Below are 25,014 nucleotides of genomic sequence, written 5' to 3'. Positions count from 1 at the left end.
AATGTGATTAAATCTCACAGTGTCTGCTGTGCAGTATAATGATACTAACTGTAGTTTCTCCAGCTTAAATTGAGGCTTCATCAGTAAATCACTGAGGTTTTTCACTGCAGAGTCTCCCAGTTTATTCTGACTGAGGTCCAGTTCTCTCAGGTGTGATGGGTTTGATTTCAGAGCTGAAGTCAGAGCAGAATAACTTTCATCTGTCAGAGAACAGCTGCTTAAACTACATCAACAAAAAAAGAGAGAAAGAGAGAGAGAGCAGAATATAAGACAACAGAAAATGTCACATCAACCAAAAAAAAAAAAGAGATTTTCAAATCATAAAATCTGACTTGGATTCATTATAGGATATTGAGATAAAAGTGTCTTGATTTAAACTGCTGAAGTTATTTTAATTATTGTGATTCCTGTATTGTAAATGTTTCTCACCTCAGTTTCTTCAGTTTACAGTGTGAATCCTTCAGTACATCACATAAGAGATTGACTCCTGTGTTTCTTATTTGATTCTCACTGAGGTTCAGTTCTCTCAGGTGTGATGGGTTTGATTTCAGAGCTGAAGTCAGGATCACACACTGTTCCTCTGTAATACTGCAATTATACAGACTGAAGACAAAAAGGAAAAAGATAATGACAGAGATCTGTAATGATAAACTTGTCACCTGTGGTGACAAAACTGAGTTAAACTAAGATGCACATGCATAAATCATCCATTTAAAAAATAGTAAAAGTGCAAAAAGGGCAAAATAACAAGTGACACTAAATTTAAGTGTTAGCAATTTTTAGGGGGAACCGTATTCCTTCAATGGACTAAACTTTTGATTTTTGATTTTACAACTCAATTTCTCATTCCAGATCAAACAGTTTTGTGCTGGTTTGAAGCAAATGAATGCATCCTTCTCTCCCCAATCATCATTATTGTTTTTGAGAAAAATGTTTCAGGATTTCTGTTCTATCAAATGCAATTTCACATGAGAAGCAGCAATACTGTGATTACTGCAGCCTCATGCCTATAAACAAATAAAAAAGCACTGCTACTTGTGTGATTGTGCTCATTTAGTTTTAAATTAGCGTTCAAACACACTGCTTTACATATAATTGAATGTTTTTCTTAAGTGTTTGTCTTAGCAGAAGATATTCAGACAAGGTTTGAAAAAGGATGTTCATGTTAGATGTGATAAGTTCACAACATTCAACACCAAAAACATCCAACACTAAACTTTTATATACCAATATACAACCATGGAAAACAATTTGGAGACCACCAAAAATAAATTTTCTTGTAGAATTTTAAATGATCTATTGTCATTTACAGTGTTTGCTTGTTTAGGAAAAAATAAATTGTCAGGATATCAAATGTTTTGAATTTGTTGTGATTGACGCTTAATTATCCACTAATTAAGATTACAATTAAAAGTTTAGTTAAATGTTCAATACTCACATGAGTGTGTTGATCTGGCAGTGTTTATCCTGCAGTAAAGCAGAGAGTTGGTTCACTCGCCTGTCTCCTAGTTTACAATCACTCAGATTCAGTTCTTTCAGGAGTAACGGGTTTTTACCCACAACTCCAGGCACAAACTGACAGGCTTCCTCTGCAGCAGTACTCAAAAACCTGAAGAGAGGATCAAACAGGAGTCAGATCTATATATTATACTGCAGAACACCAGCACATCTACTCACTGGGTTTATACTGTAATTTGTCATCAATAGAACAAACATCAAAAAGTAGGGCTGGGCAACATTTGAAATTGTTAATCTAGATAGAGTCACATGTTTTTTTTGTGATTATTCACATTGTTATATTATTATTATTTAAAGGTGCAGTAGGTGATCTGCCAAAAAGCTAACCGCTTAGCATATTATCTTTGGACGGCGGGGAGGGACTGTGATTCAAAGACATACCCCTGAAATAGCGAGTGCGTGCAACAGCCGACAGACAACCCACTAGTTCAGGTCATTCGCCAATTAGTTAGTGCCAGCACCATGCAGGAATTACATTTATTATACTTAGCCACATTTACATGCTATTTCAGAGCGAATATTCAGAGCAGCATGGTAAACAGTATAGGAAGGCTGTCATTGTTAAAAAATGACCCAATGTAAATATAACAGCAACTTCAGCTCAGTAAAGCAGGTTAGGCAAAATAGCGCTATTTACTGGTGTTTTGTTGTTAAACTAAATCTAAATCTGTATTATAGATGCTGTTAAAGAACCTTATGAAACTGAAAATAATCACATCAATCTTTCACCAGGAGATTTCAGTGGCTAAACAACACGTCTGTGCAAATAAGTCATTCATAACAAAACACAATCTAACAAAATAGTTTCAAAACAGAACATTACCTGTCTAACAGTAATACTTCAGCCATGGTGTCGTCCTTCCTCCAGCGTGCTAAAGTAACTCTAATATTAATTCAGGTATTTAAAAGTTTCAATTCAGCATTTAATTTCTCCCGTTCTGTCTCGTGACCGCGCGGCTGCTTTAAGAGCGAATTATACCCGCGCCTGGCTTTACAGTAATCGGCCCGAGCTCGGCTGTCCTTCGGCGCCTCCGGCTCAGCATCTGCGAGCAGCCCGCAGCTCGCTCGTGTGCATGCATTTGTGATGCAGACGGGCACGCGCTAATAGCAGATCTGCGTGAACACATGCGCAGAAGTCGGAGTCTACATTTGCTGACAGACAGTCTGACCAGCTTATCGGAATTAAGGGAGATGACAGTCCGACTCCATTTAATTGGATGAACATTTTTTTGTTTTATGCTTTACCCAGAATATAAAAATACATATAAACACATTTAGATCATTTACTGTAATCATTACTATTGGACTGTGAAGAGACTATCAACCAGCACAACAAAAAATGTTTCTGAAGACAATCACCTACTGCACCTTTAACAATTATTAAAATTTAGTGCATTTCAAAAGTTCTTTCAATATGATTTGTCTGTGTCTGTTCAATGCCAGTGAGCAATGGATTTTTAAGATGATAATAAAAATAATATTAATACTGCATTAACAGGTGATAAAATGTAAAAAATAAATAAAAATAAAATAAAAAAACTTGTCTCCATTAATTAATGATGTGTACCATGATAACATGCCCAGTATTAAATTAAAGCACAAACTGATCATTCGAACCTGCATTAAACCAATAATTGCATCACAAGGTTTTGGGCAACTAAAATAAAATTCTGTTTTGATATCTGACGTCTAACTTTATTTTTTTCCTTCAGTCTCACCTCAGTGTCTTCAGTGTACAGTGTGGATCCTGCAGTAAATCAGTGAGCTCCTTCACTCCTGATTGTCCAGGATCATTTCCTCTGAGATCCAGCTCTATCAGGTGTGAAGGGTTTGATCTCAGAGCTAAAGCCAGAGCTTTATAACCTTCTTCTGTAATACTGCAGTCTGAAAGTCTAGAGGAAAGGAGCTGCTACAATTAAGTGAAGATTACATCAACACTGAAGATTCACAGCTGAACCATATTGAAACAAAAAGTAAGCTGATGAGAGAAGCAGCAAAGAGAATACAGCTAAAAATAAATAAAACAATTAATGAATTTACAGCTATTAATAAACAGTTTATTCCACGGTTAGTTAAAATTATTGATTCTGAATGGGTGTTACGTGTGCAGTATTGTAATTTAATGCACAGGTAGATGCAGTCAGTACTTCCCTTAAACATTAGCAGTAATTACAGTAACTCTGTGATGGTTGCTAGAGACTTCATTCATCTGTGTAATCTTGAGGAAATTGACACATGCTTCACTAGAGAGCTTATGGAAATCAACCGGTTTGCAAAAAGAATTTAAAAATTTGGAAAGAGGTAGATAACGTAACTATGAGATATTGGATTTGCTGTTGTCATTTACATGCACACAATTACATTCACTCTCACACTCTCTCTCTGTCTGTGACTGATCCAAAGTGGGGAGATAAAAACATTTGGTTAAACATCATGCTGCAAACAGCAATACTAGTTAACGCATTTAAAAAAATGTCAATCATCACAGATTTTACCTTAGTATTTCTAACTCGCACTTAATATCTTTCAGTCCAGTGCAGAGCAGCTTCACTCCTGAATCCTGCAGATTGTTATTGCTCATGTTCAGCTCTTTCAGACTGTTTTCTGATCTGAGAACTGCAGACAGAGCTGAACAGCTTCTGTCTGTTAAGTTACAATCATTTAACCTACAAGAGAAGAAAATACAACTACAGAATTAGGTGGCACAACTTTACACACACTTTCGTTTATATTGACTGGCTTACAGAGCTTTTCTGGTAGTTTTGATGACTGTTGATAGTCTGATGAGACACTCGTCTGATTTCTTGAATTTCTGAAGCTCAAACTCCTCCATCTTCTCCTCTGATGTCAACAACACAAAGGCCAGAGCAGACCACTGGGCAGGTGAAAGATCAACAGATGAGAGACTTCCTTTGCTAAGGTGAGTCTGAATCTCTTTCACCAGAGTTTGGTCGTTCAGTTCATTCAGACAGTAGAACAGATTGATGGATCTCTCTGGAGAAAGATTCGCTTCAAACTTCTGCTTGATGTACTGAACTATTTCCTCTTTGATCTGGTTATTGTGGTCTCGCTGTGTCAACAGACCTCGTAAGAGCCGTTGATTGGACTGGAGAGACAGACCGAGAAGGAAGCGAAGGAAAAGGTCCAGGTGTCCTTTGTCACTCTCTAGTGTCTTGTCCACTGCAGTCTTTAGCAAATCAATCATGGACTCATTTCTGTTTTTAGAGTCTTGTTCAAACACACTTTTCTTGTTGATGTCTAGTAACAGATGTGCATAAAGGGCTGCAATAAACTCTTGAACGCTCAAGTGAACAAAGCAGTACATGGTGCCAAGAACAATCCCTGTTTCCTCCTTAAAGATCTGGGTACACATGCCTGAGTAAACTGAGGCCTTATAGACATCAATACCACAGGCTTTCAGGTCGGTGTCATAGAAGATCAGGTTGTTGTTTAGCAGCTGATGAAATGCCAGTTTCCCCAGTGAAAGGATGGTGTCTTTATCCCAGGGCACATCTGGTGTGTATTCTCCATCATACTTTCGTCTGCTCTGCTGGATCTGAAAGTGCAGAAAGTGTGTGTACATCTGTGTCAGAGTCTTGGGAGTGTCTTCAGTGTTTGATTCCTGCAGTGTTTTGGAGGCGTCATCAGCCTGATTGTTTTTCACATCATTATTTCTCTTCTCCTGTAAAATGTTCTGGAGAACAGTGGCTGAAATCCAGCAGAAGACTGGGATGTGGCACATGATGAAGAGACTCTTTGATCGTTTAACATGATCAATGATTTCTTTGGCCTGATTCTCATCTGTGAATCTTTTTCTGAAGTACTCCTCCTTTTGTGCATCATTGAATCCTCGTATCTCTGTCACTCTGTCGATACAGTCAGGAGGAATCTTACTGGCAGCTGCTGGTCTGCTGGTGATCCAGATGAGAGCAGAAGGAAGCAGATTTCCCTTGATGAGGTTCGTCAGGAGAACATCCAGAGAGGCTGGTGATGCAACATCTAGACACGTCTCATTACCAGCAAAGTTCAGAGGAAGACGACATTCATCCAATCCATCAAGGATGAACAGGACTTTGAACTGATTCCTTCTTGTAAGGTTCAGTCCTTTTGTCTCTGGGAAAAACTGAGTTATAAGCTCCATCAAACTGAGATTTTCTTGCTCCTTTAAGTTCATCTCTCTGAATGGAAGAGGAAATATGAAGCTGATCTCTTGATTTTCTTTTCCTTCAGCCCAATCCAGAACAAACTTTTGCACAGAGACTGATTTCCCGATGCCAGCGACTCCTTTTGTCAGGACAGTTCTGATCTGCTTGTCTTGTTCAGACGCTTCAAACAAACGTCTGCATTCAACCTGCATCTCTTGAGCTTCATGTCGTCTAGAAACAACTTCAATCTGTCTGACCTCATGTTCAGTATTGACCTGTTCACTGCCACCCTGAGTGATATAAAGATCTGTGTAGATGTTCTTCAGGAGTGTGGAGTCTCCTTGCTGTGCAATTCCTTCAAACACACGCTGATACTTCTTTTGTAGATCCCATTTCAGCTGATGAATGAGAAACAGCTCATCTACACACAAGAACAATACACTAATATAACAAGTGTTCATTTTCTCTCCTATATTTATTAATAAACTGACAGTCTGACAGTCTCTCACCTTCTAGAGTATCTGCTGCTTCATCTTGCTTCATTTCTTTCAGGAAGTAGAGTGTGAGATCAAGAGCTGCTTCTTTTATTCGGCATCTGTTCTCACCAAAGTCCTTTACAAAGTATTCTGTATTTTCTTCATGTAATATTTTCTTAAACTTTTCTAGCTCATTCTTCAGAATATTTAATATTTGGTTCTCAAGATCCTACAAACCAACAAGAAAAAAAAAAAACAAATACAATTAAACCAAGTCTACCCCTCTATATATATCTGGTCAGGATTCATAACAGGATACATAACATAAATTTAGTATTGCAATATGTATCTATTAGACACTAACATATGTAAAATAATAATAATAAAATAAAATTAAAAAGTAGCATGCCAAAATGAACACATTTTATAAAATGTGTTATAACTGTTTTTGCATTTGAAACAATAAATAATGACTAAAGACATTTTTTGTAAAAGATCCAATCAAGAAATGCATAGTTATACCATATAGCTGCTAAAGGCAAACAAAAATAAAGCGTGACAGATAAAACTCTTCACTCAGGCAGCATGTCAAGATGAAAACGTTTTAAATCAGTTTGAGAGAATATGAGATGGTCAAAAATCTGTTTCACAGTTGTTTATGAATGAAGTCAACAAAGTGTAAATATAATTTTTTTAGACAAATAGTAAAGACTTTTAAGAATACCTGGAAGATCCCCTGAAGATTGTCTTTAAAACTCTTGTCTGGATGTCTGTGTCTGAAGACTCATTTTGAACACTGTAAGCAAATAAAATTATTCACAACATTTCTATGCATATGGAAAATATTTCATAACTATATATATAAACATCTCTAAAAAATAAAATAAAAAATTGTTTAAACCGTTCAGGTTTTAAAACTGGCAACCAAATTTCTCTACACTTTAAGGTGTTACAGAAAAGATATATAACCTGAATGTGATTTCCTTTTATATATTTACAGGTATGTGCCAAAAAATGTGAGTATCGAGGGAAAGTAATAATTTAAATTAAATTTCAATAATTTGTTTCAAAAAGTGAAACTTGTGTTATATTAGTTCACTACACAAAGTTAAATATTTCAAGCTTTCATTTGATTCAATTTTAATGATTTATAATGAAAAACTCAAATCCAGTATTTCTCAAAATTAGAATATGTCAATCTAGTCCACTAATTGATGCAAAGCCCTGAAATTGTCTCAGTCTGGCTTAGCAGGTTTCAGAATCATGAGGAAGACAGCTGACTTGACGGTTGTGTAAAAGACCATCCTTGGAACCCTCCATAAGAAGGAAAAAGTCTCTAAAGGCAATTGCAAAAGAAATCGGATGCACACAAAGTGCAGTATCTAAGTATATTAATAGGAGTGTTAAGAGCAATGAAAAAATGACATGCATTCAATGTGCTAAGCCACTCCTGATCCAAAAACAACATTAGAAGCGTCTGTGCTTGGCTAAAGAAAAAAAAAAAACTGGTCTGTTGCACAGTGGTCCCAAGTCCTCTTTTCAGATGAAAGCAAATTTTGTCTTAAATTTGCAAACTAAGATCTCAGAGTCTGGAGGAAGAGCGAAGAGACAAAAGTCAAGCTTGAAGTCCAGTGTGAATCTTCCACAGTCTGTTATGGTTTGGAGAGCAGAGTCATATGCTTATGTGGTTTCATTGTCTTTTATCGAGTCCACAGTCAATGCACCTCTGTGCAGAACGTTTTAGAGCACTTCATGCTTCCTGTTGCCGACAAGCTTTTTGGAGAACATGGTTTTATTTTCTAGCAGGATCTGAGACCCTAAATGCAGACAAGCTAAAGACTGATATCAAAGTAACTTGGGCGACCATAAGACCTTTAATACCATAATACCTTTAATTTTACCTGTTCAAAGGAAACACTCTTTTTGAATGTATCAAACAAAACTACAAATACATGCACAGAACAATATGAGCATTTATAGCAAATAAACTAATGTAAATATTTTCCCGCTTGCTTTTTGAGCACTGTCCAATGAGGTCTTACACCCCTATGATTGGCTATTGTCTTCACCTGCTCAACATAAAGGGCTGCAATTGACTTTAGAAATAAAAGCGCTCTTCACCTATGAGTGATGTGGGAAGAATAGCCGCAGTTACAGTCTGTATCGCATAATATGCAGTTATTACAGGTAATCCATAATAGACATTGTAGAAAACATGCACTACAGGCACGCTCGTGTCTGGATCCACAAGTATCGCTTTAACAACCACGAGGAAAGGAAAAGTTACCTTACAAGCACGCCAGCGGGTAGAATGTCCAAAGTGTAATGTAATGTAATGTGTATTTATATAGCACATTTATTGTGTATGGCCATACACCCAAAGTGCTTCACAATCACAATCAGTCTCTTTACACCACCACCAGTGTGCAGCATCCACTTGGATGATGCGACGGCTGCCACAGGACAACGGTGCCAGTGCGCTCACCACACACCAGCTATTGGTGGAGTAGAGAGACAGTGATAGAGCCAATTCGGTGGATGGGGATGATTGGGAGGCCACGATCATAGGGGCCGATAGAGGGACTTTGGCCAGGACACCGGGGTTATACCCCTGCTCTTTCACGAGAAGTGCCATGGGATTTTTAATGACCACAGAGAGTCAGGACCTCGGTTTAACATTTCATCCGAAAGACGGCTCCCACTGACAGTGTAGTGTACCCTTTACTTTTACTTGGGCATTAGGACTCACACAGACCGCAGGTTGAGCCCCCCTGCTGGCCTCATTAACACCACTTTCAACAGCAACCTAGTGTTCCCTAGTGGTCTCCCATCCAGGTACTGACCAGGCTCAGCCCTGCTTAGCTTCAGTGAGTAACCGGTCTTAGGCTGCAGGGTCATATGGCTGTGGTAGTGAGGGAGAGAGAGGGAGAGATGGATTTGTACAGCATTTCTCCATAGTTGTGAAATAGTGGCTCGTGCTTTGTGCCTTCTTCAATGTCAATGAAAGACTTTCCAGCAAACTTACATACAGTTTAACTGTTTAACTATCTACCTTTTAAGTAGTAGGAGCATTTTATTTACTCTTCCTTCGCCATAGTATTCTACTGCGACATCGTGCATAGGAGTTAATGACGTCAGTACGTAATAACCGATTATGTTTATTACTGGACCAATATGAATTTTCCCCATCTGCATCGCGCTGTATCAAAGAAACAATTAATTTTTACACCCCTACCTAAACTGTGTCAAAGGCTGGTCACCTCATTGCCATACCGCCTTGATGTGGTAATTAATGCAAAACAAGGCCCAACAAAGTACTGAGGAATACAGTACATAAACATATGTTGGTCTTCTGCAAATGTGTTAAAAATCCTTTTATTGGTCACATGAAATATTCTAATTATGTGAAATACTGGATTTGTGATTTTTTCATCTTTAATCCAAAATCATTAAAATTGAATGAAAAGAAAGCTTGAAATATTTCACTTTGCGTGTAGTGAACTGATATAACATGCGTTTCAATTTTTGAAACAAATTATTGAAATAAACGGACTTTCCCTTGATATTCTAGTTTTTTGGCACATACCTGTATGCCATATCAAAAAAGTTAATAAAGTAATTGAAAAAAAAAAGAGTCACTTTTGACGCTGGTGTCAAACAAAGTCCGAAATCACAATTACTGCCAATCAGCAGCAGGAGTGTGTCTAGTAAAGATTGTGCAAATATCAAAAAGGAGCAGGTATCAGATCGCTTAGTGTGCTTTTATAGTAATCAAACATTGTTTTTAGGGATTTATTAAGTCAGGTTTTATCACATACATAAAAGAGAAGAAATCAGATGAATATTTTAATAAGAAATACCTTGTGGTAGGTGACAGTGTTTCTCTACTGAAGTTTGGCTGACCTCCTTTTTTTGAATCATCACTCTTCACAGACACAGAGCTGGATACATACGAACCTGATCTTACACTGATGACACAAAAAAGAGAGTAAAAAGTGACTACAGGAGGTACTTCAAAGCACATGTCGAGATTTAGTGTGATATGATGTGTAACAATTTAAGAATATAGCAAGATCTCTCTCTAAGTCCCGATGAACTGATCAGACCTGCTACAATGGAACAGTCAAGTGAATTTTCACTTCTCAATCTTAGAAAAACAAATATCATTAACTTCTATGTATATTAATAATAAAATGCCTGTAACTGTGGAGTGAATGCAGCAATAATGTTCCTAATTTAGTTTAGCTTGACATGTATGATAAATAACCATCATATTTAGCTCTGACAATGTGTTATGTTAATAGCCATTTCAAGCTGCTTTAACCTGTGGCTAAAACTAAAACAGCCCAAAACCTCAGTAGATTTCGATGATTCAGTCGCAATTAAAAAAAAAAATACCACCTGTGTTTCTCTGAGAGACTCATCTTTCCTCGCTCCTCTGACATGACTGGATATCAACAGCTCAACACTGGTATCTTTGTGAAGACAATGAGATGATCATCATAAACTGAACATGACAATGAGTCTCTGAAATGCAGCTCATGATACTTCATGTAAGAAATGGAGAAAGATTAAACATATTTCAATAGCTACATTTCTATTTATCTTTTTTATGCACATTTTGGATATGCGCATAATAAAATGGTTGATGAAAAAGGCAAGATGCGCATAAAAAACATATACGCATAACCGAGTAGGATAAGCTTTATCCGATAAGAAAAGAGGAGCATAAACTGCGATGAAACTGAACAAATTCCAGTATGTGCATTTAAAAAAAGGTCATGTGATTTTGTTATAAGAGATCATGTGATAATAAAAATGTTTGTGAATGGACAAACCAGCAGGCTGAGCACACTGTAAAACATCTAAAACTGTTGTTTAGGTCATTCAACCATTTCAGTATTAGTGTTATTATATTATTGATGACCTTCAGAATCAAGAGCTTCTGTTCTCCGCATCTCATGTCTTTAAATTCCACTGAGTGTTCACTGTGTTTCAGGATCTGAGGCGAAAGTGGTTTATTAAAGTAAGAAAATCTTCCCGCAGCTTCTCATACCGCAGAAAATTCTGTTTTTACTGTTGATATTTGGTGCCACATTATCAAGGAGTGATGCTTTTGTACCCTTTGACTTGTTGGATGGAAACGCTGCTATGATTTGGGTTACTGATGTTGAACTGCAACTCTCTTTCTCTTGCCTTTCTGGCTTCTTGGGGCCTCTTGGCTCCTTTCTCTTTTGTCTCACACACACACTCTCTCCCTCTCTTTCTATAGAGTACATGCATGTTGTAAATATAGGTGTTATCTGTAACTTTTCATAACTAATATTGAACGTTTGAGCCCACATAGATTGCTAGATTTTACACATAGAAAAAGTTATCAAACTCACAGATAAAGCTACAGGTTGTACTAATCTGTTAATGTAGACTAATTTGTCCAGGGCAGGAAAAATCACTTGATCTTTGAATTAATAGACAAACAAATTGTAGGCTTTAACAGATAAGCAAATTATTTTATTGTCATTTTGGTTCCACTATCATTAACAATAAAATCAGCAAATATTCATAATGAAATAGTAACTTATTATTATGAATTCATAATATTCATAATTTTATGAGCTTAATTCACTACACTTCAGGAGGATAAAGAAGGCAATTACAACTACAGTAAATACAACAGGCAATAGAAACTTATACAAACTTAATAATGCTAACATTACATTTCTATATTACTACAAACATGACCATTCTGATTATTCAAAGCACAACACACTGCTATATTTACATGCTAGATTACATATTTTTTCAACTGCTAACAAGCATTGTGCAGTACTGAAGCTACAAGTTCAAAACTGTTCAATGAGCCAAACAGGAGTCTATTAAGAGGAAACTGAGCATAATTTTCCCAAAAACGAAATGCCCATAAATTTCAATTTATTTCGTCCAGACACTACAAGCAGCAAAAACATATTCATTTTCAGCAGTTTTTTCACATGCTAACAAACTGATTCCAAAAACTTAACAACTTTTGAAAACAGACTGATTGCAAAATAAAAAAAATGCCATATTTTTCATATATTGCCATATATGAATTATGAAATATAGAAGGTTGTACCACAAAATGACAACCATTACAATTTCATTCATTCATAAAAACATACTTTTTTTGTAAGGGATAGATTGAAACTTATTTTGTTAGGAAATATGAGTAAAAAAACCTGTAACACATGAAAAGAAGCATGATAGATAGTGATACAGTGAATTGATAAAGACACATAGCAGAAGAGTACAAAGAGTATAATTAAAATAAGTGCAAAACAGCATCTACTTTTTCACATGACAATTTTTAAGTCGATTACCATATCTGTGAGAAATAGTTTTGTTGTGCGATACAAAATTTGCCTCTCTAATTTGCAGTTCAGCAAATGTTTTCTAAAAATTAAACAGATTTTCACACAAACTGTAAGGTGGGGCTGGGCGATTTTGCCTAAAATCAAAATCTCGATTAATTGAACATTTTAACTCGATTACAATTAATGAACGATTATTTTTTTTTAATAAATATACAGTTGAAGTCAGAATTATTAGCCCCCCTTGTATTTTTTTTTCTTTTTTAAATATTTTCCAAATTAAGTTTAACAGAGCAAGGAAATGTTCAAAGTATGTCTGATTATATTTTTTCTTCTGGAGAAAGTCTTATTTGTTTTATTTTGGCTAGAATAAAAACAGTTATTCATTTTTTTAAGTATTTTAAAAGGACAAAATTATTAGCCTCTTCAAGCTATATATTTTTCGATAGTCTACAGAACAAACCATCGTTATACAATAACTTGCCTATTACCCTAACCTGCTAGTTAACCTGATTAACCTAGTTAAACCTGTAAATGTCACTTTAAGCTGTATAGAAGTGTCTTGACAAATATCTAGTAAAATATTGTTTATTGTCATCATGACAAAGATAAAATAAATCAGTTATTAGAAATTAGTTATTAAGACTATTATGATTAGAAAAAAAAATCTTCTCTCCGTTAAACAGAAATTGGAGAAAAAATAAACAGGGGGGCTAATAATTCTGACTTCAACTGTATGTACATTTTGCCTTCATATATCGCTGACAAGTTTTGTACAGTAAATAAGCTCACCCATTACATGTTAGAGATGTTTTGAATGAAGGGTGCATTACTTAATTTTAAAGTAATTGAAGGAGACATACACACTATCTACTATCTGTGATTATTTATTAAACATCAGTGTTGAACAACTGAAATTAAAACACACATTGTCTAAAACCAACAGTCACTTTTTACTTATAAAAAAGTTTTAATAATTATCTTGCACTTTTGGAAACAAAATCATTTCATTTTAAAAGTAGAAAATAAGCAGCATCTCTTCTAAATAAAATAACTATAGTATATGCTGAAAATAATACTTTAAGCAGTGCATTTATTGCATCTTCTGTAAACAAATATTTTAAAGTAAATAATAATTTAAATGTAATGGAAAATATGCTGTCTTAAGGCGCAACTTACAATCATCGTCAATTTAGTGCAAGTAAAATTCAAGAATGGGTCCATCATGTTACTTGACTAGAGATCATGTGGCTTCAAAGTGGCCGCAGAAGAATAAATCAGCCTCAGACTTTAAAGGCTGATTCATCTGCATCGAGTGAGTGGCGTTATCCACTGCGCTTGCCTTGTAAGTAGCTGTGCATTGATATACTTCAGTGTGCTGTTTGTGTTGCTCTATAGTGATACCTCTGAAATGTTAGCTGGCAGTGGGTTTTTATGTTCCTCTGTGTCTAGTTTTTTTAAAGGGGTATTGTTTTTTCTAAATCAGTGGTTCTCAAACTGTGGTACATGTACCACTAGTGGTACGCAGGCTTCCTTCTAGTGGTACGCGGAGGAATGAAATATGTCATGTACATGCTACACACATTTCAAAATGTATCAAAAATGATGTATATAATATGTCATATATGACATTTAGCCTTTATTTCTGATGTAATCTGCCACGTTTTTTAAATGTGCAGAGTTGTAGCTGCTTTACTGGGCCTACTGCGCTACTGTATTTCTATACTGCTCATTTTGGTGGTACTTGGAGAGACAATATTTTTCTGAGGTGGTACTTAATGAAAAACGTTTGAGAACCACTGTTCTAAATGATAACCTAATGTACGAGAAGCTAAAATTCGCTCATTCAGAGGCAGGAACCGGGCACCGGTGAATGTGCAGCAACTTTAAACTTTCTTAAATATTTCATTGAAAGTGATTTTTCAGTAAAATAAATAATAAAAAAGTCATTTGTTTCAACAAATTATTTATAATTGTGGTACCAGAATTGGTTTAAAATATCAATGATTTGATGAAAACAGGAGTGGATATTGATTTAATTGAAATCCTTATTCTGTTTTTGTTAAAGTAGTATATAAAAAGGAAATAATAGGTATTTTAAATTTTTTTAACAATAAATAGTCCATGAATTGGAATAATATTAATATGAATATCTATATAAGAAATTAATTGAAAACATTGTAGAACCATCAACCTATGTTTGTAATAGATCTCCACAATCTGGTAAATTTCCAAATAAAATAATAAAAGTTGCAAAGATAATTCCACTTTATAAATCTGGAGATAAACAATACTTTACAAATTATATGCTAGTCTATACCATCTCAGTTTTGAAAAAAAAAAATTAAAAACTCTTTGTTGAAAGACTTAAAAATTTTATAGAAACGCAAAACCATTTAGCTGATGAGCAATATGGTTTCAGGGGGAAAAAAAAGATCAACATCTCTGGTATTAACGGAAATTGAGGAAATTACTAATAAGATGTATAAAAATAAGAGGGTAGTTGGAATTTTGATAGATTTAAAGAAGGCATTTTATCCAATATATCATAATATGTTGGTAAATAATTTAGAAAGGTATGGTTTTAGAGGAGTAGCCTTGGATTGGACAAGCAGTTATTTAAAAAATAGACAATAGTATGTTGAAATTGGCAACCATAAATCTTCATAACCAAGTGTAAATTGCTGCATACCACAGGGATCGGTTTTAGGTCCAATACTGTTTATAATTTACATGAATGATATGTGCAAGATATCACAGTTGTTTAAGTTTATTTTATTTGTGGATGAAGCAAGTAATATTTGTTCTGGGGTTAATTTATAAACTTATGGAGTTGATTAAAACCAAAATTACTCAACTGAAATTACGGTTTGACGAAAACAAATTGTCATTAATTACAAGCCAAACAAAAGTTATTTTTATTTGGGAAATTAAAAAGTAGTCATATCATAGATTTAAAAATTAATAATGAGGTTATAGAAAGAGTATATGCAATTACGTTTCTTGGTGTTGTATTTGATCATAAAATTTGTTATAAACCACAAATAAATAATATGACATCAAAATTGGTAAAAACTGTAGAAATAGTGTATGAAGCAAGCTTTATCCTGGACAATGATGTATGTATTATAACACAATTATGTTGCCATATGAGTTTGTGTTGAAATTTGGGGGAATACATAAAAAAATCTAACTTACGATCCTTATGTAGAATACAGAAAAAGTTATAAGAATGATAGAAAATCTGGGGTATTTGGAGCACACAAATCCCTGATTTTTTTTTAAATTGAAGATACTTAATGATTTGGTTAAATTTAAATTAAGAAATAAATTACCTCCAAAATGCAAACAAGTTTTTTTTTTAAGAAAATGGGGATAAAATCTGAGAGAAGAAAAAATAAATAAATAAAAACTATGTCTGCATGTGGTGTAAAATTATGGAACAGTTCTTCAAACAATGTCAGGATATTAATCCATTTAAAAAGTTGTATAAATATATATTATTAAATTAATTTAATGATTAATAGAAGTGACTGAAAAATAACAAAATGAGAAGGGCATTATGAAATTTTAATTAAAGCTGTTTGTATAAAAAGTTTGTAAACTATGTATTTTTTGGATCTGTGTTATAAAATGTAAATGTACAAATTAAATCAAACATATAATGTCAAATATGCCAAAATGACAAAATGTATCATGTAAAGCTCAGATGTCTCATGCAAAAAAAAAAAAAGAGAGATTAGTAAAAGAAATAAGTTGAATTAATAAACGTATGATGTGTGTGGTAATGGTGTGGGGAAAATAATAAGCTTTCGCTTTCACTTCATCCCGCTCCATTTAGACCATCTTGTAATGTATTTTGTTTAAAGAACTGTTTTGTGAATGATTTTTCTGTTCGAAATAAAAATATTAAATAAAAAAATCTAATAAAAAAGACATGGGTTAAAAAAAGCATTTATTCAATCATCTAGCAGCAGCCAATAACAACGTCATGTTTTACCTGCTGTGTGTTTATGTTATGCAAGGCGTTTTGGGCCTGAGCTGAACTGTTTAGTTAGAATCATGTTAGTAATGAAGTGTGAACACTAACGTTTTTAAAAAGTGGCTTCAGTATTGCACAATGCTTGTTAGCGGTTGAAAAAAAAATAAGGAGGAAATTTATTCGCGAGTTGCTACTTTTATACACTCTAACCGAACGGAGTGGCTAGGCCCCAGTATACTTCCGCATTTCGACATGTTTCGGCAGGACATCCATGGACACCCAAGGAAAACCATGGAAATAAATCGAGTCATTGGTTTAGCATCATATATCAGACCAAACAGTTCGTCTTCAAACCTTTTTTTGAATCACTGGTGTATTTTCCTTGACTATACTTCCGCGGTCTTTATAACACAAATTCATATGAAATGCCATCCAAAATTCACAAAAATAACATCACTGCACGATTATTCAAGCTTTACGTTACTTACTGTCGAGAAGACGGTCTTGTGCAGCAGAAACAGAATCCAGAAACCTTTAAAAAGACTAAGTCACAGCTCAAACACACCTGAGATCCTTCAATGTTTTCTAAAATGTAAGTTAATCGAAAGTTTTGGCTCACCAGTGCCTTCAACTGGACAGCAGTGTGAAGCACAAGACACCTGAATCTTCTTATTTTATGGCGGTTGGCAACCAGCTTTTTGGAGCACTACCGCCATCATCTGGACTGGAGTGTGGATCAGAGTTCATAAACCCACATATTTCTTATAGTGAGAGGGAAATCACAACCATTGTTCCTTCAACAAATTACACATACTTTCCAATAAATAAATATAATACTAAACACCAAATTCTGTGACTTAACCCTGTGTCTTTCAAAAAGTTATATAAATAGCTATATATGACTCTGATATTAAATTTATTATACTAACAAGTGGTTGCTGATTCGACCCTCGGCTGGGTCAGCTGGTGTTTCTGTGTGGCGTTTGCATGTTCTCCCCGCGTTCACGAGGGTTTCCTCCAGGTGTTCCAGTTTCCCCCACGGGCCAAACACATGTGGTATAGATGAATTGGGTAGGCTTAATTGTCCATAGTGTATGAGTGTGAATAGACGTTTCTCAGAAATAGGTTGCAGCTGGAAGGGCATCCGCTGCGTAAAACATATGCTGGATAAGTTGGCGGTTCATTCTGCTGTGGCGACCCCAGATTATTAAAGGAACTAAGCCGAAAAGAAAATAAATGAATGAATACTAACAAGTGCTGAGCTTGAATCAGATGGAATCACAGCTTTATTTGGTTATCTACAACCCAATTTAGAGCTAACCATATTGCTACAATTTCTGCTGTATAAACTGCTGAGTTATTACTGACTCTTTTTGCTGCTTATATTTTTAACTTTGGAATAATATGCAACACTCCTACCCTTCTTCCAATTCTTAGCGCATCTGTGTATATTTCAGTTGTTTCAGTGTATTTTTCCCTTAAATAATCAAATTTCCACTCTTTTACCGTCAATCTTTTTCTTTTATTATTAAAAAAAAAGCCATGCGGGAACTACTGGAAATACAGTGGGAGATAATGCAAGTGTGTCTAACTCCATATTTATTTTGTCATATTGCCCACACATAACATTTACCATCCCCTTTCTCGGCACTGTACCAGAACTGTTTGTGATATATGACTGTCACTATAACTTCTCAAGTTAGCCCAATATACTACAGCCAGATGATCTCTTCTAAGGTGTAAAGGCATTTCTCCCAACACAAGTAGTACTGCTGCTACTGGTGTGTTTTCATTGCACCACATCATATATATCATATATATATATATATCATATACATCATATATATATATATATATTATACGTATATATATATATATATATATATATATATATATATTTATATACGTATATATATATATATATACGTATATATATATATATATATATATATATATATATATATATATATATATACACGTATATATATATATATACGTATATATATATATATATATACGTATATATATATATATATATACGTATATATATATATATATATATATATATATATACGTATATATATATATATATATATATATATACATATATATATACGTATATATATATATATATATATATATATATACGTATATATATATATATATATATATATATATATATATATATATATATATATATATATATATACGTATATATATACGTATATATATATATATATATATATATATATATATATATATATATATATATATATATACGTATATATATACGTATATATATATATATACGTATATATATATATATATATATATATATATATATATATATATATATACGTATATATATATATATATATATATATATATATACGTATATATATATACGTATATATATATACGTATATATATATATATATATATATATATACGTATATATATATATACGTATATATATATATACACGTGTATATATATATATATATATATATATATATATATATATATATATATATATATATATATATATACGTATAATATATATATATATATATATATATATATATATATATATATATATATACGTATAATATATATATATATATATATATATATATATATATATATATATATATATATATATATATATATATATATATATATATATATATAATGAAATATGTATATATATAACAATTTTTTTAAATGGTTAAAGGTCTTGGCTAAAATGAGGCTAAATCATTAAAAATGTAATAGATATTTTAAAATAGCCCAAAACTAGACTAGCCATTGCTTTCTGCATTCTAATATGAAATGATTAATAACATTTTGTTCAATTTCTAATTGTAATCATGCCTAAAATGATAATAATGTAGTACAAACAACAACTAAGAATCCCAGACTCCATCTTGTTCAATCTCAGTCACGTTCGATGACATTTATCATTCATTATGTAAAAAAAATAAATAAATAAATAAAAATTAATGATAAAAAACATGATTCCCAAAAAAACAAGTTCCCCAAAAATAATGACAGATATTATCAGTGCTAGGATTTACCATAAATTCTGAAGTGATTCTTCGTACAAGTAGACTGAGTTGGCAAAAAAGGAGATTAAATGTTGTTGACCACAAAATTATGAGAAAATAACAACTGTCCAACTGTCCAGTCAAACTAAATCTCATCACAACAATTACAAGGATTATCTACATTATGAATACTTGTATGCGTTTAAATGTCCCGATCTACCAAATCTAACAGTGAAAACACCTGTGACGTCTGAATTCTCTGGGAAAGTCTGAGGGTGCGTCTCAATCAGCTCTCTTGTTCAGTAGTCAGGAGGGCACTGATCAGGTCGTCACTATTTCAACTGCGGTCTCAATAGCAAAATTCTTCCAGTGCACTAAAATGTTAGCTCTGAAAATTCCCACTATGCATCTTGAAAATCAGGTCACATCGATGCTCATGTAGACGCTCGCTTAACAGAAGTTCAGAACTGTGAAATAGAATCACGTGAACCAAATCATCAAACATAATAACAAATGAGAGCCATTTTCAGAAACTGTTATTTATTTATTTATTTATTTATTTATTTATTTATTTATTTATTTATTTATTTATTTATATCTAACATGAATTAACTAAGCTAGACAGTTTAAGAACAACCCAGCAAACATTTATAATTGCCTAATGGTTGAAATGTTATGTTTGGTTAAATTAAACAATCCAATTATTTATCTATTATGTACTTTTTAAAACTTTGTAAAATGAATATATGAGCAATATTAGTTCTGCTGTTGTTTATAAATTCCAGGTTTGATGTTGTACAATGAGGACGTCCTTACCAGTGCCAGATTCATGTACACGACCTACTGGTCCATGACTTCTGATGGTAGAGAGCTGAACAAGACGCATCCTGAGTTGAGCATCTGTAAGAAACGAAAACACAAAAAAAAAAAAACACTCAAAACACAGATGATCCTTCTCTGTGTCTTTTCTGGTGTAACTTTAAAGCAGTCAGTTGTGGAAAACTCTGTCCACACAAACACACGTAAGGTTTCTCCTGTGTGTGAACTTTCAGGTGGTTCCTGAGGTTTTCTGGTCTAGCAAATGTTCTGCTGCACTGATCACAGTTATACGGTCTTTCTCCAGTATGGAAGCGAATATGTATCTTAAGATTGTTTGCCTGTGTGAAACTCTTCCCACATTGATCACACGTGTACGGCTTCTCTCCTGTGTGGATCTTCATTTAATCTTTCAGGTCTCTCTTAATGTGAAACTCTTCCTGCACTGATCACATGTTTTCTCCAGTGCAGATGTTCATGTGATGATTGAGATGTTCTTTGTCTGATAAAATATTCTCATTCTTAGCACTTCTCTGCAACTTCTCTCCAGTGTGGATCAGCAGACGCTTCTTAAGGCTTCCTTTCTGAGTGAAACTCTTTCCACATTCATCACAAGTGTGCGGCTTCTCTCCTGTGTGGATTTTCATGTGCTCCATAAGATTCCGCTTTTGCGTAAAACTCTTTTCACATTGAAGACATGCGTGTGGCTTTTCTCCTCTGTGGATTTTCATGTGATCATGAAGGTTTCCTTTCTGTGTGAAACTTATCCCATTCGATCACATGTGTGCGGCTTTTCTCCACTGTGGATCTTCATGTGATCATTAAGGGTTCCTTTTCTTATGAAACTCTTCCCACAGTAAACGCATGTGTGCCGCTTCTCTTCATGGATTAACATGTGTTTTTTAAGACTTCCTCTTGATGGGTTCCCGCAGTGATCACATCTGTGCGGCTTTTCTCCAGTGTGGATTTTCAGGTGATCAATAAGTCGTGCTTTTCTGTGAAACTCTTCCCACATTGAGCACATGTGAAAGATTTTTCTCCAGTATAAATGCTCATATGACATGTCAGACTTGCTTTGTATGGGAATGTTTTTCCACACTGAGAGCAGGTGAAGTTTCTTTTCAATGGAAATTCACTTTCAATCTGTGAGCAACTCAAATGTTTTTCTTCAGGTTTGACATGATGTTTCTCCTCTTTATTCATTTCCTCACTCTCCTTATTGTCCTTCATCAGGTCTAAAAGTCAAAGGAAAAAGGTTTAATTTACAGTAAATATTAACATTCATATGATTAGTTTTTTAAATATTATTCACACATTTTATGTGTTGAAAATGATGATTTGTCTGACCAACTACACAATTAACTCAGCATTAAAAACTATACTATACCTTTGACCTCAATCTTTCTGATATTAAAATTCAGAAAATGAAAGTCTCAATGCTGGAAGCAATTCAAAACAATATTAATAACAAACGAACAGCATGATGACACAAGGAATGAGCATGGAATCATGGGGGTTGTCATATACACTAACACAGCTGATGGAAACCATTTAGTCAAGTCTGTGTCAGAGATCATTATTGTATTCTGTACAATCAGAGATATTCCTCACTGGACAAAACATCCTATCTATGGAAGCTTTTGGACTATAGGTTAAATCTATGTAGAAACAACAAAAAAAAACTATACTTGTCATTTTTCTCTGCAAATGTGAGTGGGTGACAAGGTGTTGTGCAGTTGCTAATGGATTTTATGTGGAGATGTAACATAACACCAAAGCTAAAAAATAACTAATTAATGAAAAGTTAATTAATGAAAGCCACAAGGTTGTTTGTGTCCCTATGAATTCTGTTGTTAAAGGGAAAAAATCTATTCAGAAAACAATATGACATATGACCAATTCTTTTAATCATTTTATATCATAAAGCAGACAAACAATTTACCTAACGTTTTAATAATAAGGTTAACGTTACTCTGCATTTTCCTGATAAGCAGCTAAAACTTACAAGTCAATTTCCAAATTATCTGTATTTACATGTACTTAAGACGTCTGATATCCACTAATACCGACTTAATACATTAGTTAAATTTGATTAAATATGATTTATAACCTAACCTTTAAACGGCATCATTACCGAGGAATTAATAATAAACACCAACCGTTTTGTTCTTCAGTGTCTTCATGATTCACGTTGAAGGGTTCTTGATCCTAGTTCTCTGTCATCCTCAATAAACTCTATTTTTAATTTTTTTTTGCTCCTCCTGATCGCCTGAACACATTTCTTCATCTGTAAATAGAGCTCGCTTTCACCTCGACTCATAAAGCTTTGAGAATCTCTTGAGTAAGAAAAATCAAACCGCCGTTTGTTGATGTTGCTGAATAGCGTTGCGAAGTTCAATGACGCAATTACGTAACACAACGATAAAATGCGCTGTCGCGTAGCTCAGAACCCATAGATATATCATATAGATATATCTGTATATATCTACACTCAGAACCAAGAGACCAGTTCAGGAGATATACACAACGTGATAGACATTCAGTTTTCGACAAAAGAATCCTTCCTTTAAGTGATAAATCCCTGAGCAAAATAAGGGATATGCCCACCATAATAAGGGACCCCCATCCCCCTTCTTAAAAAAGAAAAATTACTAAATATGTTCGTTTGGAGCTGTTTTATTGTAAATAAACAGTTAAATGGTCAGTAATATGTTTTAAAATTATTATTAACAAAAGAAAAATAATATATACATTAGCAGCAAATAAATTAGCAAACAGTTCAGCTTATTAAAATTAATAGCCATTATAATGAAATAGAATAAAGCTATCAAATCTCATTAGCCATTTCTCCACTGTATAACTTACACATTCTTATTAAAGAGCAACGAATGAATCTCTTATTTATTAAGATTTTTTTTATTACATTAAATAACAGGTGTCACTTTAAAAATGCACACATCTAACGTTATAATGAAAGCATTCGACTGCTTTCCTAACTTTTTATGCTCATTTAAGACGAAATTAGTTGTGTTTGGGAAAAAAAAAAACACCAAGATTGACATCCTTATATGGTATTATTAATTATGTGTGTATATCTGTTTAAACACTCACCCAAAAGCCAGACTTTCTCTCCTCTTCAAGTCGCGTGTACAGAATCCGTTTGGTAAACAGCGTCTATTTATCACAATGGAGCAAGTCAGCTGACAGTCATGCAACATTAAGTTACATGACTGTTTTGAGGATTGTAGATTCTACTCTGTACTTATTCTAAAATGCGGAAGTGCGCCTGTTTTCGCGATTGTCTTAGAACTTCCGATTCAGTTGCCTATGGAAGAAATGACTAATAAACGGCAAACAAACGGTCAAACTACTTGCTCTACAAACAAATGTGTGCATGACTATACAGACCAAGTAGAATAATATAATAAGAAAATATCAAATTGCAACATCAAGCAGCGTGATGAGCAGTTTTTAACGTCAAAAAATGAATGGAAGTGAATGAGACCGGAAGTCTCGTGCCAAAAAGATTCAAATGGCAGCGCCCAATCGTCGGCGGAGAATATATTAAGGTTAATAGGATGGGCGACGGCACCCGTAATCAAAAGGAAATGGAATCGCGCCGTTTTTTAATATTTCTTTATAAGTGTTTTCATTCCTAAACAAAGCGAAAGCACAGAAGACTTACGTTTTAGAGCAAAGGGCGACCCCTGGTGGTTCGAGGGTATGAGTTGCATATAGGGAGGCTTTTCATAGAAAGACTGAAAATACGGGAGATTTACGGGAAAATACCTTTACAAGATGACAGTAGGATAGAACAGTAAAATACGGGGGAATCACGGGAAAAACGGGAGGGTTGACAGGTATGCTCATGAGCCACGTCAAATTTCTTTTTCATTTTTAAAGGAAGTTGTAAATTAGAATGTATCCTATTTGACTGATCTTTACTAATATTAATGCCAAGGTAAGTTGTTACTTCTCTGACTGAAATACCTTCAGATTCAGTAAAAGGAAAGTCATTGTCTTTAAGTGAGAATAGGGTACATTTTTCTACTCTTAATGATAATCCTAAAGCTTCAGAAAATATCTTAAGACATTCTGGAACTTTTTTAACTTGTGTAATATCTTTATTAAAAAATAGCTGTATCATCAGCAAGCGGACAACATTTAATTTCTCCGTCTCTTATACTAATACACCGAAATGAGTCATTATGTATAATTAAGGCCAATGCTTGCATAACTAAAAGAAACAGAAATGAAGCTGCTAGATCTTTTGGTTTTATTCCCAGAGAAATATTAAAATGAGTTGTTCCTCATGGAAGTTTAATTGAACTATTACACTCAGTATATAAAGTTTGTTATGCTTTTTAAAAGTATACTTAATTTCTTTTCCTAAAAATGCAATAAAAGCTATAAACCAATTTTTTTTAATTTCATCAGGAAAAGAAAAACACACTATATTAGAAAAGGAACATTGGTCAAAAAATATGAAGAAGGAGGACTAAAAGCCCTTGATATTGAATGTACTGTATTAATGGTATAACTAAAATAAATTGACTTAAATCCTTTTTAAAAAATGAAAAAGGTTTTTGGTTTTATATCCAGTCAAATTTTTAAAAAGTTAGGAGGTATCCATTTTTTGCTTAGTTAAAAAACAAACAAACAAACAAACAAACAAACAAAAAA

The 25,014-nt window shown here is 33.8% G+C and overlaps 2 protein-coding genes and 1 long non-coding RNA gene across 7 annotated transcripts in view; 1 reads left to right on the top strand and 2 right to left on the bottom strand.

Annotated features, from left to right (window-relative positions):
- The window catches only part of LOC147838412 (NLR family CARD domain-containing protein 3), a 20,810-nt gene extending 3,692 nt beyond the window's left edge, over positions 1 to 17,118 (bottom strand). Inside the window, exons 1-10 of one of the 4 annotated variants that reach the window (XM_087303367.1) lie at positions 10,541 to 10,614; positions 10,000 to 10,107; positions 6,864 to 6,935; positions 6,173 to 6,368; positions 4,263 to 6,084; positions 4,014 to 4,184; positions 3,237 to 3,410; positions 1,439 to 1,609; positions 430 to 603; positions 50 to 223 (exon numbers count right to left, since the gene is read on the bottom strand). In XM_087303367.1, the coding sequence (XP_087159493.1) occupies positions 50 to 223; positions 430 to 603; positions 1,439 to 1,609; positions 3,237 to 3,410; positions 4,014 to 4,184; positions 4,263 to 6,084; positions 6,173 to 6,206 (2,720 nt within the window). In that variant the 5' untranslated portion in view covers positions 6,207 to 6,368; positions 6,864 to 6,935; positions 10,000 to 10,107; positions 10,541 to 10,614. Of the gene's footprint in view, positions 1 to 49; positions 224 to 429; positions 604 to 1,438; positions 1,610 to 3,232; positions 3,411 to 4,013; positions 4,185 to 4,258; positions 6,085 to 6,172; positions 6,369 to 6,863; positions 6,936 to 9,999; positions 10,108 to 10,540; positions 10,615 to 16,956 lie in introns of those variants that run through there. The other 3 variants (XM_087303368.1, XM_087303370.1, XM_087303369.1) reach the window with 3 other exon arrangements.
- The window catches only part of LOC147838394 (uncharacterized), a 900,722-nt gene that overhangs the window by 80,055 nt on the left and 795,653 nt on the right, over positions 1 to 25,014 (top strand). The gene's annotated exons all lie outside the window — the stretch shown is intronic.
- LOC147838411 (uncharacterized) lies at positions 19,337 to 23,568 on the bottom strand. Of its 2 annotated transcripts, none has more exons than XR_015521636.1 (3): positions 23,443 to 23,568; positions 20,332 to 21,566; positions 19,337 to 19,982 (listed from the first exon to the last, which is right to left on the bottom strand). It is a non-coding gene; the product is annotated as an uncharacterized LOC147838411 (long non-coding RNA). The 2 variants fall into 2 exon arrangements; XR_015521635.2 differs by lacking the exon at positions 23,443 to 23,568 and adding an exon at positions 22,491 to 22,872.

This window comes from Danio rerio, chromosome 22 (genome assembly GCF_052040795.2).
Source record: "Danio rerio strain M-AB ecotype USA chromosome 22, GRCz13ab, whole genome shotgun sequence".
NCBI classification, from domain to species: Eukaryota; Metazoa; Chordata; class Actinopteri; order Cypriniformes; family Danionidae; genus Danio; species Danio rerio.
Note: the sequence above shows the minus strand (reverse complement) of the source record. Positions and strands in the feature narration are given on the sequence as shown.